This window comes from Bos javanicus, chromosome 23, assembly GCF_032452875.1.
Source record: "Bos javanicus breed banteng chromosome 23, ARS-OSU_banteng_1.0, whole genome shotgun sequence".
Lineage (NCBI taxonomy): Eukaryota > Metazoa > Chordata > Mammalia > Artiodactyla > Bovidae > Bos > Bos javanicus.
The window spans coordinates 7,050,466-7,066,304 of record NC_083890.1 but is presented as its reverse complement, the minus strand read 5'-3'; the positions used below and the strand labels follow the sequence as shown (position 1 = coordinate 7,066,304).

The following is a 15,839-nucleotide window of genomic DNA, read 5'->3' as shown; positions in this document are numbered from 1 at the left end:
AAGCAGAGATATTATTTTGCCAACAAAGGTCCATCTAGCCAAGGCTATGGTTTTTCCAGTGGTCATGTATGGATGTGAGAGTTGGACTGTGAAGAAGGCTGAGTGCCGAAGAATTGATGCTTTTGAACTGTGATGCTGGAAAAGACTCTTGAGAGTCCCTTGGACTGCAAGGAGATCCAACCAGTCCATCCTAAAGGAGATTAGTCCTGGGTGTTCTTTGGAAGGACTGATGCTGAGGCTGAAACTCCAATACTTTGGCCACCTCATGCAAAGAGTTGACTCATTGGAAAAGATCCTGATGCTGGGAGGGATTGGGGGCAGGAGGAGAAGGGGACGACAGAGGATGAGATGGCTGGATGGCATTACCGACTCGATGGACGTGAGTGTGAGTGAACTCCGGCAGATGGTGATGGACAGGGAGGCCTGGCGTGCTGCGATTCATGGGGTCGCAAAGAGTCAGGCACAACTGAGTGACTGAACTGAACTGAGGTTACTGGAGATGTAAGCAGGAGGGCTAGCTTTTGGACAATTTATAGACAAAGGAGAGCTAAGCTGAAGGAAAAACAAAAAAGGTGCAGCAAAGACTTCCACCTCTGCTCAAGATGGAGTAACAGTGATCAACTGTACCCACCTCTGCTCAAGATGGAGTAACAGTGATCAACTGTACCCACCTCTGCTCAAGATGGAGTAACAGTGATCAACTGTACCCACCTCTGCTCAAGATGGAGTAACAGTGATCAACTGTACCCACCTCTGCTCAAGATGGAGTAACAGTGATCAACTGTACCCTCCTCTGCTCAAGATGGAGTAACAGTGATCAACTGTACCCACCTCTGCTCAAGATGGAGTAACAGTGATCAACTGTACCCTCCTCTGCTCAAGATGGAGTAACAGTGATCAACTGTACCCTCCCACTGTACACCTGTGATACAAAGGAAATGTTTGAGTGAGTGAGACCGACAAAGGCCCCAGGTTCCTGCCTGCAGAGAGGCACTAGACCCTGGGCGGGGAGGTGAAGCAGAGCCTGTTGGGGAAGGGGGCTCCCTGAATTGAAGACGGAGAGCTGAAGGTCTGAGGGAACCAAATCAACTAGAGGTCACAGGACCAATGAGAAGAGAGCTGCACAAACAACCCCGGAGATCTGCAGAGGGTCCGCATTAAGGACTTGGCACTGACCCGACCCACACGTGAGAGGCGAGGACCCAAAGCTGGGACAGGGTGCCTTCCCACAAGCCAGAACGGAGTGACTCCTAGTTCAGGGCACTGCAGCAAGTCCTCCTGAAGGCCTTCCCTCAGCAGAAGGGAATAACTAGCCCTAAGCTGAGACTTCTCAACCCAACAAATTGTAAAAGAAAGACCTACAAGGATCAAATGTGCTTAGTCACTCAGTTGTGTCCGACTCTTTGCATCTCTTTGGACTGTGGCCCGTCGGGCTCCTCTGCCTATTGGATTTTTCAGGCAAGAATACCGGAGTGGGATGCCATTTCCTTCTCCAGGGGATCTTCCTGACCCAGGGATTGAACTCGCGTCTCCTGCATTGCATGTGGATTCTTTACTGGTTGAGCTATCAAACCATCTCCAAATAACAATATTTCAGAACAAAGCTTTTAGGAAAATACAAATATCAAGCACCCAAGAAGGTAAAATTCATGACGTCTGGCATCCAAAGATTATCAATCATGCAAAGAAGCAGAGGAACCTACTGAAAATAAAGAGGAAAAAGAAAATCAATTGAATCTTAAATGACAAAGATAGAATTAGCAAAAACATTAAAAGTTACTAGAACTGTATGCCATATGTTCAAAAAACAGTTTTAGCAAGGTTGCAGGATACAATATAAATACACAAAATCCATTTTATTGGAATATATTAGCAACAAACAATCAGAAATTGTAACTCAAAGAGTAAAGCAATTTACAACAAAAAATATGCAACAGTGATAAATCTGACAAAAGACACGAAAGACTTGTCCACTGAAAACCACAAAACACTGCTGAGAGAAAAACAAAGAAGTGAAAAGATGTTCCTGGGTTGGAAGCATCATTGTTAAGATGTCAGTTCTCCCCAAATGATCAATAAGTTTGATGCAACCACAGACAAAATCCCTGCAGGGCTCGTTTTGGGTAGGAACTGCCAAGCTGTGCTAAATTCATGTGGAAATTCAAAGAACCTGAAAAAAATCAAAACAAGTTGAAAAAGAGCAAAGTTGGAGAATTAACACTACTTGGTATCAAAACTTATTATAAATTATAGCAATAAAAAAGAGTGTGGTGTTGGCATAAAGAACAATAGCAATGAACCGCACAGAGTCCAGAAATGAAACCATACAAGCACAGGCAACCGCCAGTGAGAACTCGCAAAGGCTTCAGGAGCGGAGAGAGGGCTCTTCACAGGCGGTGCCAGGGCACTTCGCAAAGCAGCCAAACTCCAAAGGCCACACCCGGCATCACACACAAAAATTAACTCCAAAGGGCTCATAGGCCTAAATGCAAAACTAAGGAAAGACTTCCTTGATGCCAGACCAAAAACATGACCCTTAAAAAAAAAAAAAAAAGGACAAATTAGATTTCATCAAAACCAACAACTTCTGTTCCTCAAAAGACACAATTAAGAGAATGAAAATAGACTGGGAACACAAATGTGCAAAGCATGTATCTGATATAAGACCCACATCCAAAATACAAAGACCTCTCAAAATGCAGTAATAAGAGAACAACTCAAATAGACAAATTATTTCAACACACTTCACCAAAAAAAACAACAGGGATGGCAAATAGGCACATGGAAAAGTACTCAACATCAGTGGTCTTAGAGAAATGCAAATAAAAACTACAATAAAATACCACCACTCTCAATTAGAATGGCTAAAATTTAAGACTAATATTAAGCGGCAACAAGAATGTGGCTGAACTGGAACTAGCACATTCTGATGATGGGAATGCACAATGGTACAATCACTCCGGAAGAGTTTGGTAGTTTCCTTCAAGAGTTAACGTCCATCCCTCCTACATAATAAACAAGATAGATGCAGGCAGAAGCCCATACAAAGACTTGAATGTTTACTTTCATAGCTTTGTTTGTGGTAGCTAAAAATTGGATACGATTCCAACAGTGAAAAGATAAACAAATTGTCATGTATACACACAGTGGAACACTACTCAGGAATGAAAAGGACTGAGCCACTGATACATCCAACAACACAAATGAGTCTCAGAACAGAAGCCAGACCAAAGAGTACATGCTGTGTGATTTCCTAAATATAAAACTAGGAAATGCAAGTTGAGCTATGGGGACAGAAAGCAGCTCAGCAGCTGACTACAGAAGCGGATGGAAAGCAAGTTATGAAGGGACACAAGGACACTTCTGGAGATGATGCATCTTCTTTATGCTGACGGTGGTGATGGTTTCACAGGTGTATGTGTTTATATATACACACATTATGTATGTATCAAGACTTAGTAAACTGAACAGTCTAAATATGTGCAGCTTACGTCAACTATATCTAAATAATGCTGTTAAAATACACTTAATTTGGTCAAATGTATAAACAGAGACTATGAATAAGCAAGCTCATTAGGATATGGTCTATCCAGTTAATGCAACAGCAGCAATGTCCCATATAACAACACACTCAAATGCCTCAGGGGTCGAAACAAACATTCAGAAACACAAATTCCGTGTGAGAGGCGCAAATAATATTCTGCCATCTTTCCTTAAGACATGGGGTCTTACACTGAACTTTACTGAGGTTTCTCCTTCAAAATGAAGCTACCCACAGAGTTCTTGTTAAGTACATTTGCTAACACCACTTCTAGACATCTCTGGAAGTGGTACCACTAGAAATGCTATCCTGGACATTCCTCTTCCTGGAGAGGAATTCAACAGGGCTACGATGGGGTGTTGGTAACTCATTCAGAGGTCTGGAAACATCCTCGAGGTGAACCAGGTGTACAGAAGGAATAAATCTTTCCTTCCGTTGTGTTTTCCTCGTACCTTTAAGGCACAGCAAAGCTTCTAAGCATCCAAGCCCTCTGCATGCTCCTCCTGCCCGCTCACTGCGCTGACACCGCCACCAGGCGCAGAGCTGCTCACCTTCTCTCCTTTATTACACTGCTCACTCGCCTGGAATGACTTCCCTTTTCTTTATCTAGATAAGGCCGGGATTCTCTAGGGCAGCTTCCCAATGACGCGCTGAAGCAGCAGAATCACCTGAGGGGTTGTGAGTCTCACATGTCTGCAAAGGGCACAGGGAACTTCTGGAGGGCATGAAAGTGTTATATACAATATACATGTTTCTTATTTCAAAATTTTGACTGCAGTAGCAGATATCTGGCTGTATACACTTCTTAAAAGTCTCTGAGCTCTACATTTAAAATGGGTGTGTATTATTGTATGTAAATTATAATTCAATGAAACTAGTTTAAAAAGAAAGTCCACATAAAACTATACAACACAAAATGAACAAGGGGGAAAAAATCCCAAAGTGAGATGGACACCAGAGGAGGCACCCAAACTCAGTTCCTAACATACATGAAATTGACCCTCGAACTAGGAGGGGGTCAGTGATGCCGACTCTCCCCATAGCCTGACATCTGCATGTTAACTTTACGGGCCGGATCACCTAGTACATATTTACTGGAAAAAAAAAAAAAAAAATCCATGTATAAAGTGGACCAGTGCAGCTCAAATCCAGCTCAAAACCTCAACTGTACACACAGGGTCAGTGATCTGGTTCTCTAATCTTCAAAAATGAACCTCTTGGTTGAGAAAGGTAATTATAGGGGGAAAAAAAAATCACCAGAAGGCGCCAACCATGTTTCACTCTTTTCCCTGGATTTCATTGCAGAGCTTTAGAATGTCAGTAGAGGCTGTTAATGTCCATGATGATGGTGAGAGAGGGAAAGATGCAGCAATTGCGCTTCATGTGCATAGAACACACGATGGCCGATGGACTCTGCATGACTCTGAGGAATTCATGCTCAAAACCATATTCTAAGAAGTCAGTGTCAAATAATGCATTAAAAAAAAATTTACTTCACTCTGTATAGTAGGCTCCAGTTTCATCCACCTCATTAGAACTGATTCAAATGTGTAAGCTAGAAAGAAAAACACCAATACAGTATACTATTGCATATATATGGAATTTAGAAAGAAGGTAACGATAACCCTGCATGTGAGACAGCAAAAGAGACACTGATGTATAGAACAGTTTTTTGGACTCTGTGGGAGAGGGCAAGGGTGGGATGATATGGGAGAATAGCACTGAAACACGTAAATTATAATATGTGAAATGAATCGCCAGTCCAGGTTCGATGCATGAGACAGGGTGCTCGGGGCTGGTGCACTGGGATGACCCAGAGGGATGGGATGGGGAGGGAGGTGGGTTCAGGATGTGGAACACATGTACACCCGTGGCAGAGTCAAGTCAATGTATGGCAAAACCAATACAATACTGGTTGTAAAGTAAATAAATAAATAAAACTGAGATTAAAAAAAATAAAGAAAGAATACAATTTAAATTCTGAAATGCAGTTAAGAAATACAATAAACCATGACTAACTAAGCTAATGGAACACCATTATATGTGAACAGCAAATTTCAGTTAAAAACCTACAAAAATGGAATGCCTCATTCCCCAAAGACCATGGCTATTTAAATGAGACATTTTATTTTATTTTATTTTTTAAAATAATTTAGCCCCCAACACTCCGCGCCCCTCTGGGGTGAGGGGGTGGGGTCCGACCTGCCAACACACGGACTCGGCAACCGTTGTTCCTAAATGAGACATTTTAAATGAATGGTATCTTGGATATTTAAACATTTCCAAGCACATATCTTAAGCTACCATTTATGAGTCTTACTTAAAAGACTGGGCACTGACTTGTAAGCCACTTCACCAACATTATCTCATTTAATCTTACTAACTCTATAAGGAAGGAATTACTCTCTCCATTTTATAGATGACAAAACTGAGGTTAAGAGAGGTTAAACAACTTGTCCAAAGCTACACAGAACCTTCGATTAGACTCAAATGACTATGCTTTTGTCCATTCTAGATTTATAATTCAGGATGTTATTTTTGCTATGAAATTATAAGCTTATTAACAAGCTATGCATTTTCTAATTAGTCATGTAAGCATCCTCAACCTACACAGTAATTCGAAGTTCAATGAGTGATATGCCAGCCCTTTATAAATCCTTCTCATGGTTTTATGCATGATACCAACACACTCATAAATATTAAAGATGTATTTTCCTCTTAAAAGTTCACATGTACTTATATCTGCTAATTAGAGGACAACTGACCTTCTTTCCTTTGAAAGCCACTGTAATATTGGGTCAAAAAAAAAAAAACTCAGAAAAACATATGCTCCCTTTAAAACGTTTTTCTGATACCTCTCTAACCAGGAGAGTTTGAAGAAATTTGATGAAATCTCATACACTGTAAATAATCCAAAACCTGGTATAATGTGTTTAAGAAAGGTCCCTGGAGTCAGACAGATTTCAATTCTGATAATGCCTGTGCCACTAAGTAGGTGAAAAGGCTGGCAGGTAGCTGACGCTGGAGGGATATTGGAGTCGTGTTTACTGCAACATGTGCAGCTTTTATAAACTTCCTAGGTTTGTCTTTTAATGTGCATACTCCAAGTTATAAACAAAACCTGTACCTAAACTAAACGTTGTGTGTGGGCTGTGGAGAGAGAAGTGCTTATTTTTTTTTTGCATAAAAGAAGGCTTAATGGACATCAGGGCCCCCAGGAACACCCATCTCAACTTCCCCAGACCCCCATCCTGGGCCTGCATGATGCATCTTCTCTATACCTGGGAGTTAAAACTTCGATTCCCTCCAGAAACAGCGGGATCACTGGTGGCTGGGGCTGGGACCTGCCACATTCAAGGCGAAACCTGCAGCTGTAAGCTGACCTGGGAGTCTGCCTGTTGTAAGGTTCTCACGGGAAAACACTTCTGAGCTCCAAAAAGCCAGCACATACACCTGCACGATACAACCCCTTTGGCCACTGACTGGTGCCAGCCTTCTCTCTCTTCAGTCTAAAGATGAGCTATGCCCAAGGGGATTTCAAAGAGCAGCAACTCTCTCTTGTTCCAAAGGAGAAAACCGAGGCTCACATCACAACCACACAGGCCATTGGCAGGCCTTGGAATACAACACAAGGGCAGCTCCAAGTGCAAGCTCTTCCTGATAAACACCACTAAACCCTGCCCTAGCGCCAGGCATTTCCAAGATGGCAGGTTCGCCTTCCAACCATGGGTTTAGACTCCTTTTATCTTTTTTTTAATCCAAGTCCATGGTCCTGTAAGCACAACACCAAAACCTCCAGAAAGAGCAGAATTTGGTATCACACCAACACAGCCCAACGTATCATGTCCCAAACACCCCTTTCTGTCTGGTGGGGCCAACCTGCATCTCCGGGGCCACAGCCCCCACCACACCCTTCCCCACTTTTATCTGCCCGGCCTGATTCTTGGTGGTGTTGGTGGTTGCCTAGGCTTCTGCATACAGACAAGCTCACTTGTGGGCTGACCCTGCCTGCAGACGTTACTCAGGGGTTGTGACAGGGAGCTCCCACCAAGTGCAAGGATCAGTGTTAACTTTTGTCCTGCTGAGTACCCCACCTCACACAGAGGTCTGCCACAATCGGTGTGGGACCCTGCCTTCCAAACTCCTTAGCTGCAACCAGAGTAATAACTTACTGCAATACAGGCACCCAACATACCACCCCCCACACACTCAAATTATTCAGGTTTGACATAATATCCTTGCTATGTATGATAAACCGGTACTCTTCATCCTACTCTTCATTTTTTACAGTCTTGGAGAGACAAAAATCTAGCGGAGGAGGAAAGACCATAAAATACACAATACATAAATGAATACACAGTCATCCCTCAGTATCCATGAGGGGCTGGTTCCAGGACCCACCAAACACCACAATCCACAGATGCTCAAGGCCCACAGTTAGCCTTCCATTCAGCATCTGTGGATTCAACCACCCTCGAAACGGTCATGTATCCTTTGGGACAAAAAAAATCTGCTCTAAAAACATCAAGATTCCTAAAATCTTCTACATTTATGTCTCAACCTACTAATGGACCATGATCTCCAGTTTGAAAAGTAATTTTTGGTAACATAACAGTGATGACCTTTACATAATGCCAGAGCTACACAAACACCAGCAAATACTTAGGTATGAGATCCCGCACTCCCCCGCCCCACCCCGGCAACCCCCAAGTCACATCTCCTCTCTGCCCAGAAACGCAGAGGTACCACAATGGAGGATCAGCATCTGAATGCCCCAGGTCAAGGAGAGAAGAGAGGACCAACCTGGGGCAGACTAAGGTGTCAGTCCGTGCCATTCCAGGAGGAGGAAGAGTGCGGCTTTTCCCTTCAGGACCTGAGAAGTCTACACAATCTCAAGTCTCCCCTAGGGTCAGGCTGCCCATTTCCCAACTGGACTGATAGTATCAGTACTGGCAGGCAGGAATTTCTCTGTGAAAATCCTACACTCTACCCAGACATGACTGAAGCACGATTTAAAGTAATAATCAATGGTCAGTGGGTTATTTCTTAAATCTAAGATAACTTTTCTAATCCATGGTTTCTGTTAAACAGTCCTCATTGCTAAGGACACTGGTTTGTTCGTGGGGAAAACGGAAAGGGAGGTGTGGGAGAGAAAAAAAAAAAATCTAGAGGGAACACAAGAATAGATCATAAATATACACAATATACAAGTACATAAAATGTCGGATGTTGTTAAAAACAAAACCAAGGAGCTTTAGACTAAAACTGAAGAATTATCACCAAATACATACTGTACCCCTCTTCTGTCCAATAAAGTACGGCAAACCATATAGTAGAAATATGAGTTACAAGTCAAGTTACTTTTCTAGCTTACAAGAGCACAATTCCTTCAACTACTGAGAGGGAGAGGCATTTTCCGATCATAGAAAAACTTTTTACAAGGAGACAGATCTGGCACTGGCGGAGCAGCACCCTGACACTTAGGTCAAGAGTGATAACGCTGCTGAGAAGATAAATAATTTACACCTGAGCAAGCCATGGACCATAAAACACGAAAAACAGATGGACCTTTTGAGAAGTCACTTGATTCGAATTGTATATACAAGTGGTTCTTAAAAACAGGAAGCCAAGGAAGGCACAGAAAGCTCTGGCAGAAAAGACTCTTAACAGCAGGCAGTGCTTTCCAGATCCTTCCAATAATGGTTCAACACTGAGAATCTAGAGGCATTTCACCTGGAAGCGCACACATGGATTCGGAAAGTTTACAGGCTAAATCTGGGCCATGGAAAGGCACTAACAAATCTTAATTTTGAAGCTCTCCGAGTTCCCATAATTTGTTTTAATTTACACCTATAAAGTTGTGGTCGAGGGGTGGTTGATGAGAAGCTGGAGGCTTAAAAGGCACCTGGATGAGGTGCGGCCGAAGTGAAATCCTTTAGACCTGATTCCAAAAAGCAACCGGCCTTCTGAAACCAACCTAGTCCCTTTCACGTTAGTGGCATTTTGAGACGGGACGGGGACGCCGTCAATAGGCGGCGGCGGCAGACACCCCAGCCTGAAAACTCCTCCAGGCACCCGGTGTCACACTCTGGCACGCTCACGCCTTCCTAGCGCCTGCTCCGCGTTTGCTCAATGAAGAGGAACCCCAAATGAATGAATGGGAGAGAGAAGTCCGGACAGAGGCTCCGAGCAGGCAGGGCCCTGGACAGCGCCGGGCGCCCGCGGGCGCGGGGGGACCCTCGGGGCAGCGCGGCGCAGGGCGCGGACCGAGGGGGCCGGGGCCTCGCCGAACAAAGGGGCGCGGGGGGCCGGGCGCTCACCTCATCGCCCCACTTGAGCACGTCCTTGTGCCGGTCCTTGACGGCGTGGTAGATGTGCAGGAACTGGAGGATCCCGTGCCGCCGCACGTGGTCGGCGTGGCGCTGGGTCTCCTCCCAGCTCAGCGGCGAGCCCTGGGACAGCAGCCCCATGGCCGCCCCCTCTCTCCGCCCTCGGGGCCGGCGGCGGCCGCTCCGGGCTCGGGGCGCGCGGCGCGGGTCGGACGCTCAGCTGCCCGCCGAAGGCGGCGGCGGCTCAGCCCCGGGGTGGGGTGTGGCGGGGGGGAGGCGCCCTCGGGCCCCAGCCGGGGAGGGAGGGTCCGGTCCCCTCCGGCTCCCAAGTGCGGGGTCCTCGCCGCCCCGGGGACCGATCCAGGGGTCGGGCGCACCGCGCGGATGGCAGCGGCGACCCCGAGGCCGGGCTGGCTGGCTGGCCCTCCGCCCGACCCCTCGCCCACTCCGGCTCCCGCACCGCTCCTGCTCCGAGGCGGCGGCGGCTGGCGCTTCTCTTTGCCGGTGTCGTGCACTAGCTCCTTCCTACTTGTGACCAAAACCTGCGCCGCCGAGCATGCCCAGTGCTCCCGTCCGCCAGCCGGCCGCTCCCGGGCACGAGAGGCCGCTCCGGATTTTATAGGCTGCGGAAGGGGCGGGGAAAGAGGCGGGGCCGGTGAGGGGCGGGGCCGAGCGCTGCGGAGACTCAGGGGCCCGGGGTAGGCGTGCGGAGGCGTGGTTAGGGCGGAGTCCGCCTGGCTTTAGGCAAATGATCTCTGTGAAATTCCTTTTTTTGTAATCCGAAAAGAGAAACTGAGTTGGGGAAGAAAGTTGATTATTCGAGCTAATGAAGAATCCACCAGATTATTTTTTAGGTGAGAAAGGCCTCACACTTATAAAAACAGGGTGAGAGCATTATGGTGTGGCAATAAAATTTGTCTATAGTCTTTAAGACGTAAACATATTAAGTATTTGTATAGTCTCTATTTGATGACATAGGTTCTTTGGATTGCACAGAAACCATTCATTGCAACCAAAGGGTTGTAATTCACCCATCAAGCGATTAAAATGACGTTCCTGTGAGCTTACCATGGAGGTGGAAGATATTAGAAACTTCTTGAGTTGGCCCGATCATGGGAAAGGGAAGGAACGAGGTACCTCGCCCCCAAATAACTGTTCAAATAATGTGTTAACAGAGCGATAAGATGACAGATGAGGCTGAAAGTGACAGCAGCTAGGTCATGTACGTATTGAGACCAGAAAGTGTGTACTTACTGTGCCAGCTTCCCTTACCCCACAGCCAACATTTAGTGAGCACTGTGTGGATCACAACAAACTGTGGAAAAGTCTTCAAGAGATGGGAATACCAGACCGCCTGACCTGCCTCCTGAGAAACCTGTATGCAGGTCAAGAAGCAACAGTTAGAACTGGACATGGAACAACAGACTGGTTACAAATTCCGAAAGGGGTACATCAAGGCTGTATATTGTCACCCTGCTTATTTAACTTCTATGTTGAGTATATCATGAGAAATGTTGGACTCGATGAAGCACTAGCTGGAATCAAGATTGCTGGGAGAAATATCAATAACCTCAGATATGCAGATGACACCACCCTTATGGCAGAAAGTGAAGAAGAACTAAAGAGCCTCTTGATGAAAGTGAAAGAGGAGAGTGAAAAAGTTGACTTAAAACTCAATATTCAGAAAACTAAGATCATGGCATCTGGTCCCATCGCTTCATGGCAAATAGATGGGGAAACAATGGAAACAGAGACTTTATTTTGGGGGGCTCAAAAATCACTGCAGATGGTGACTGCAGCCATGAAATTAAAAGATGCTTGCTCCTTGCAAGAAAAGTTATGACCAACCTAGACAGCATATTAAAAAGCAGAGACATTACTTTGCTGACAAAGGTCCACCTAGTCAAAGCTAAGGTTTTTCCAGTAGTCATGTATGGATGTAAGAGTGGACTATAAAGAAAGCTGAGTGCTGAAGAATTGATGCTTTTGAACTGTGGTGTTGGAGAAGACTCTTGAGAGTCCCTTGGACTCCAAGGAGATCCAACCAGTCCATCCTAAAGGAAATCAGTCCTGCATATTCATTGGAAGGACTGATGCTGAAGCTGAAACTCCAATACTTTGGTCACTTGATGCGAAGAACTGACTCATTTGAAAAGACCCTGATGCTGGGAAAGACTGAAAGTGGGAGGAGAAGGGGACGACAGAGGATGAGATGGTTGGATGGCATCACCGACTCAATGGACATGAGTTTGAGTAAACTCCGGGAGTTGGTGATGGCGGGGAGGCCTGGCATGCTGCAGTCCGTGGGGTCACAAAGAATGGGAGACGACTGAGCAACTGAACTGAACTGAACCGAACACTTACTGATTATCAAATGGATAAATGATCATAGGGGTCTCTTCTCCCCACCCTTCATATTGGACTTGCCCATCTCAGGGTCTGGGGACATGGAAACCCAAGGTCTGGCTGTAATGTCCGTAGGGGAGTGTGTGTGTGTGTGTGTGTGTGTGTGTAGTGTGAGTGGGGATGTGAGGATATTTGAAGCTCAGAAGATAATGTTTCAATCATCTGTTTCAACAGCTGGGATAAAAATCAAGCCTCATTCTACTTTGTCCATAGCCCAATCTTCCTTGTACCCTCCCCACCAATCACAAGACCTGTGTGGTTCTGACTTTCTGTTGTTTTTCTCTGGTTGGAATTCTCCATTTGACACAATCCTATTCATTCCTTGGGTCCCAGTTACTCTTCTCTGTATTTGGGTTGCATTTGTACGTATCACTGTTTCTACATCATGATGCTACTGCTGCTGCTAAGTCACTTCAGTCGTGTCCGACTCTGTGCGACCCCATAGACAGCAGTCCACCAGGCTCCCCGGTCCCTGGGATTCTCCAGGCAAGAACACTGGAGTGGATTGCTATTTCCTTCCCCAATGCATGAAAGTGAAAAGTGAAAGTGAAGTCACTCAGTCATGTCCGACTCTTAGCGACCCCATGGACTGCAGCCCATCAGGCTCCTCCGTCCATGGGATTTTCCAGGCAAGAGTACTGGAGTGGGGTGCCATTGCCTTCTCCACATCATGATAGAATCGCTTAAAAAATATTTCCATGCTAGATAGTGACTTCCTCTGGGATAGAGTTGATTTCAGGCCTCTTGTATCTTTAGCTCTAAAAAAAGTGCTTGGTGTAAATGGAAGGAAAGTGGTGTGGGGATGGGGAGGAAGAGATAGTATTGGTCACTGTTTCTCATCCAAGCCAGGCATCCAAAGGATCATTTTGTAATTCTAATAATCTCATCTCACATATGCATACCCTGGCATTGTTCAGTACAATAGCCATTAGCCACATGTGGCTGAGCACTTGAAATGTGGCTAATTGGAGAAACTGAATTTTACTTTGATTTTAATTCACTAAAATAGAAAATTTTAAATTGATGTTCCATGTGGCTACTGGAAAACTTCTAAGTAAATTTGGAACAGATTGGGAGTGTGAAATCCACTTTTTCATCTGTTAATTTTGTAAACTCTAAATACAGAGCAAGTATTTCCAAAGAAAATTTAGTGGACTGGAGATGCGTTGTGAGGGTAAGACACACACCAGATTCAAGGACACACACGAAGGACATAAATATCTCAGTAGTTTTATTTTGATTACATGTTCCAACAGTAATATTTTCAATATCTTGTATTACTTAAATTAATTGACCTCCAGGATGCCTTGTAAAGGCCAAGGGAAGCCATATTTAACAACACTCACTCCCCTCTATTAGTGTTTTGCATTTTTTGGTTTACTTCTTGAGTTTGTTCCGTAGATTGCACCACGGTTGGGTTTCGACTTCTGGGAGTGGGTTCTCAGCGGACAGCCCCACACAGAACGTTCAGGACTTTAACGATGGCTAGGACGAAAGGAAGGCGCTTGTAGCCTGCACAATCAGCCTTCACCAAAGGCGGATTCAGGGTCAGTTCTACAGAAGAGAGAAAGACCCACTGGGCCAGAACCCGGTGACTCTACGAACATCTCATCCGGCCCTGCAGGAGCCGGGGCCAGCGGCAAGCCGCGCCCCCAGGGCCGCGGGGAAAACCCGGGCGCCGGAGCCGGGCGCGGCGGGGTGGCGCTCTGCGCAGGCTCCGAGGGCCGGCGGGTCGCGCGGGGAGGCGGCGCGGGCGCTGCACGCCGCGCCGTTGTTGTGGTCCGGCCCCCGGCACGTGACCGCGGCCCGCCCCCGCGCGCGGCACCGCCTCCCCGTGACTCAGCACTTCGTGCCGGCTCGGTCCCCGGGGTCAACCTGGGAGAGCCTGCGTGGGGTCGGAGTGCGCTCCGCCGCTCCCGCCCCAGAGGCGGTGGGGGCCGCGGGTGTAGCCGCTACCCTTGCAGTCTCTTCGGTTTTCCGGCCTCCGGGCAAAGAGAAAAAATATATAGTGTTTCCCTGGAGCCAGATCGCTCTGGGTTTCCCCTGAGTCAGCAGCTCCGCGGAGAACCCGCAGCTGGCCTTGAGTGAGGCAATGCGGGAAGCAGAGGGCCGTACTTAGGGGCCTCTAAGCCTCAAGTCGTTTGCAGGTGACCTGTCCAGGCCTTACTGCTCCGTTTGGCCTGAGCATCCACCAGATGGTCTCTCGGGTGGTGCCATTTCAGCTCAGTCCAGTCGCTCAGTCGTGTTGGACTGTTTGTGACCCCATGGACTGCAGCCTGCCAGGCCTCCCTTTCCATCACCAACTCCCGGAGCTTGCTCAAGTCATGTCCATCGAGTCGGTGATGCCATCTAACCATCTCATCCTCTGTCGTCAACACCTTACTCTTTATGCCTGCCTTATACCAAGCTCTTTGATCTGGAAGCCTATGGAACAGCCCTGGTTGTTTCCTTGTTTTTGGATGAAGCTGCAGAGATCCAGTGAACAGGTCGTTGCTATGCAGAGCTGAACTGCAGTGTGAATTTCAAAGCCTGTGCACTTCCTGCTGCACCTTGAATCCTGCCTGAAGCTGAGGGCTTCCTTCCGTGGGACTCTTCTTGGGTCTTGATACCACCACAGCCTTCCTGTTTTGACACACCTCTCCCCAAAAGACCTCTGGTCTGCCACTGAGGAGCTTAAGATTTTCTTCCTTTTTAATTATTGGTAGAAAATAAACACACAGTGCTGTTAACTTCAGCGTACATGATGCAAATGATGTGGAAAGGATTTTTCCCCACAGCTGCGTGTTCAGCATTTGAATTGATGATGTTGAAGAAGGTCCCTAAACCTTAAGATAGAAGAACAGTAGCCAAAAGAAGCTACCGGGCTTCACCCTAGCTCAGGGGGTAACCTTCTGCGTGGATCTAAGCAAAGCAGTGTCATCATCAGAGACCACCCATCTCCTCACTCTTCACCTGTTTCAGTGAGAATCTGGAGGAAATGTGGTTTCCTTTCCAACCTAAACAGCTCGGGTGTCAGTAGTACTAAATTAGTTGAAAAAAGTGCAGATCTTTTTGTATTGTGTAGTATTTCTAACACAGGATGCTGAGATACACAATTGTTATTTTAAGAAAAAAAACCTTTTAACTTGGTTTTTAAAAGCCAACCCCTAGTTTATATGAATATATATATATATATATATATATAAACATGTTCTTTTTCATGTAGAGTTACAAAAGATCTGCTCAGTAAAGGGAAGGCCTCTATTAAGCTGGGAAAGCATGGGTGTGTAAAGAAGGTGGATAGGAGTTAGCAGGGGTGAGGTTAAAGATGTGGGCGTGAGAAACTGAAACCTTTTACCACAGACTGGGACTTGAACCCATGTGCTGGGACTCAAACCCAGCCAAAACCCGTGGTACCTGGTTTTAGGACCAAATTAAGCTCAGGTTCTTGATGTCTCATTGCAGAAAGAATTCAGTGAGAGACAAAGTGATAGGTAAGAAGTGGATTTATTCAGATTCAGAGAGAAGCACATGCCACAGACAGAGTGTGGGCCATTTCAGAGGGTGAATGCGGCTGTGAAATG

General features: G+C 46.2%; 1 protein-coding gene across 4 annotated transcripts in view; it reads right to left on the bottom strand.

Moving 5' to 3' along the window:
• Window positions 1–10,479, bottom strand: part of GCLC (glutamate-cysteine ligase catalytic subunit) — a 44,720-nt gene extending 34,241 nt beyond the window's left edge. For 2 of the 4 annotated variants that reach the window (XM_061397842.1, XM_061397841.1), the window contains exon 1: window positions 9,862–10,479. In XM_061397842.1, the coding sequence (XP_061253826.1) occupies window positions 9,862–10,011 (150 nt within the window). In that variant the 5' untranslated portion in view covers window positions 10,012–10,479. The remainder of the gene's footprint in view (window positions 1–9,861) is intronic. The other 2 variants (XM_061397839.1, XM_061397840.1) reach the window with 1 other exon arrangement.
• Between the last annotated feature and the right edge of the window lie 5,360 nt (window positions 10,480–15,839).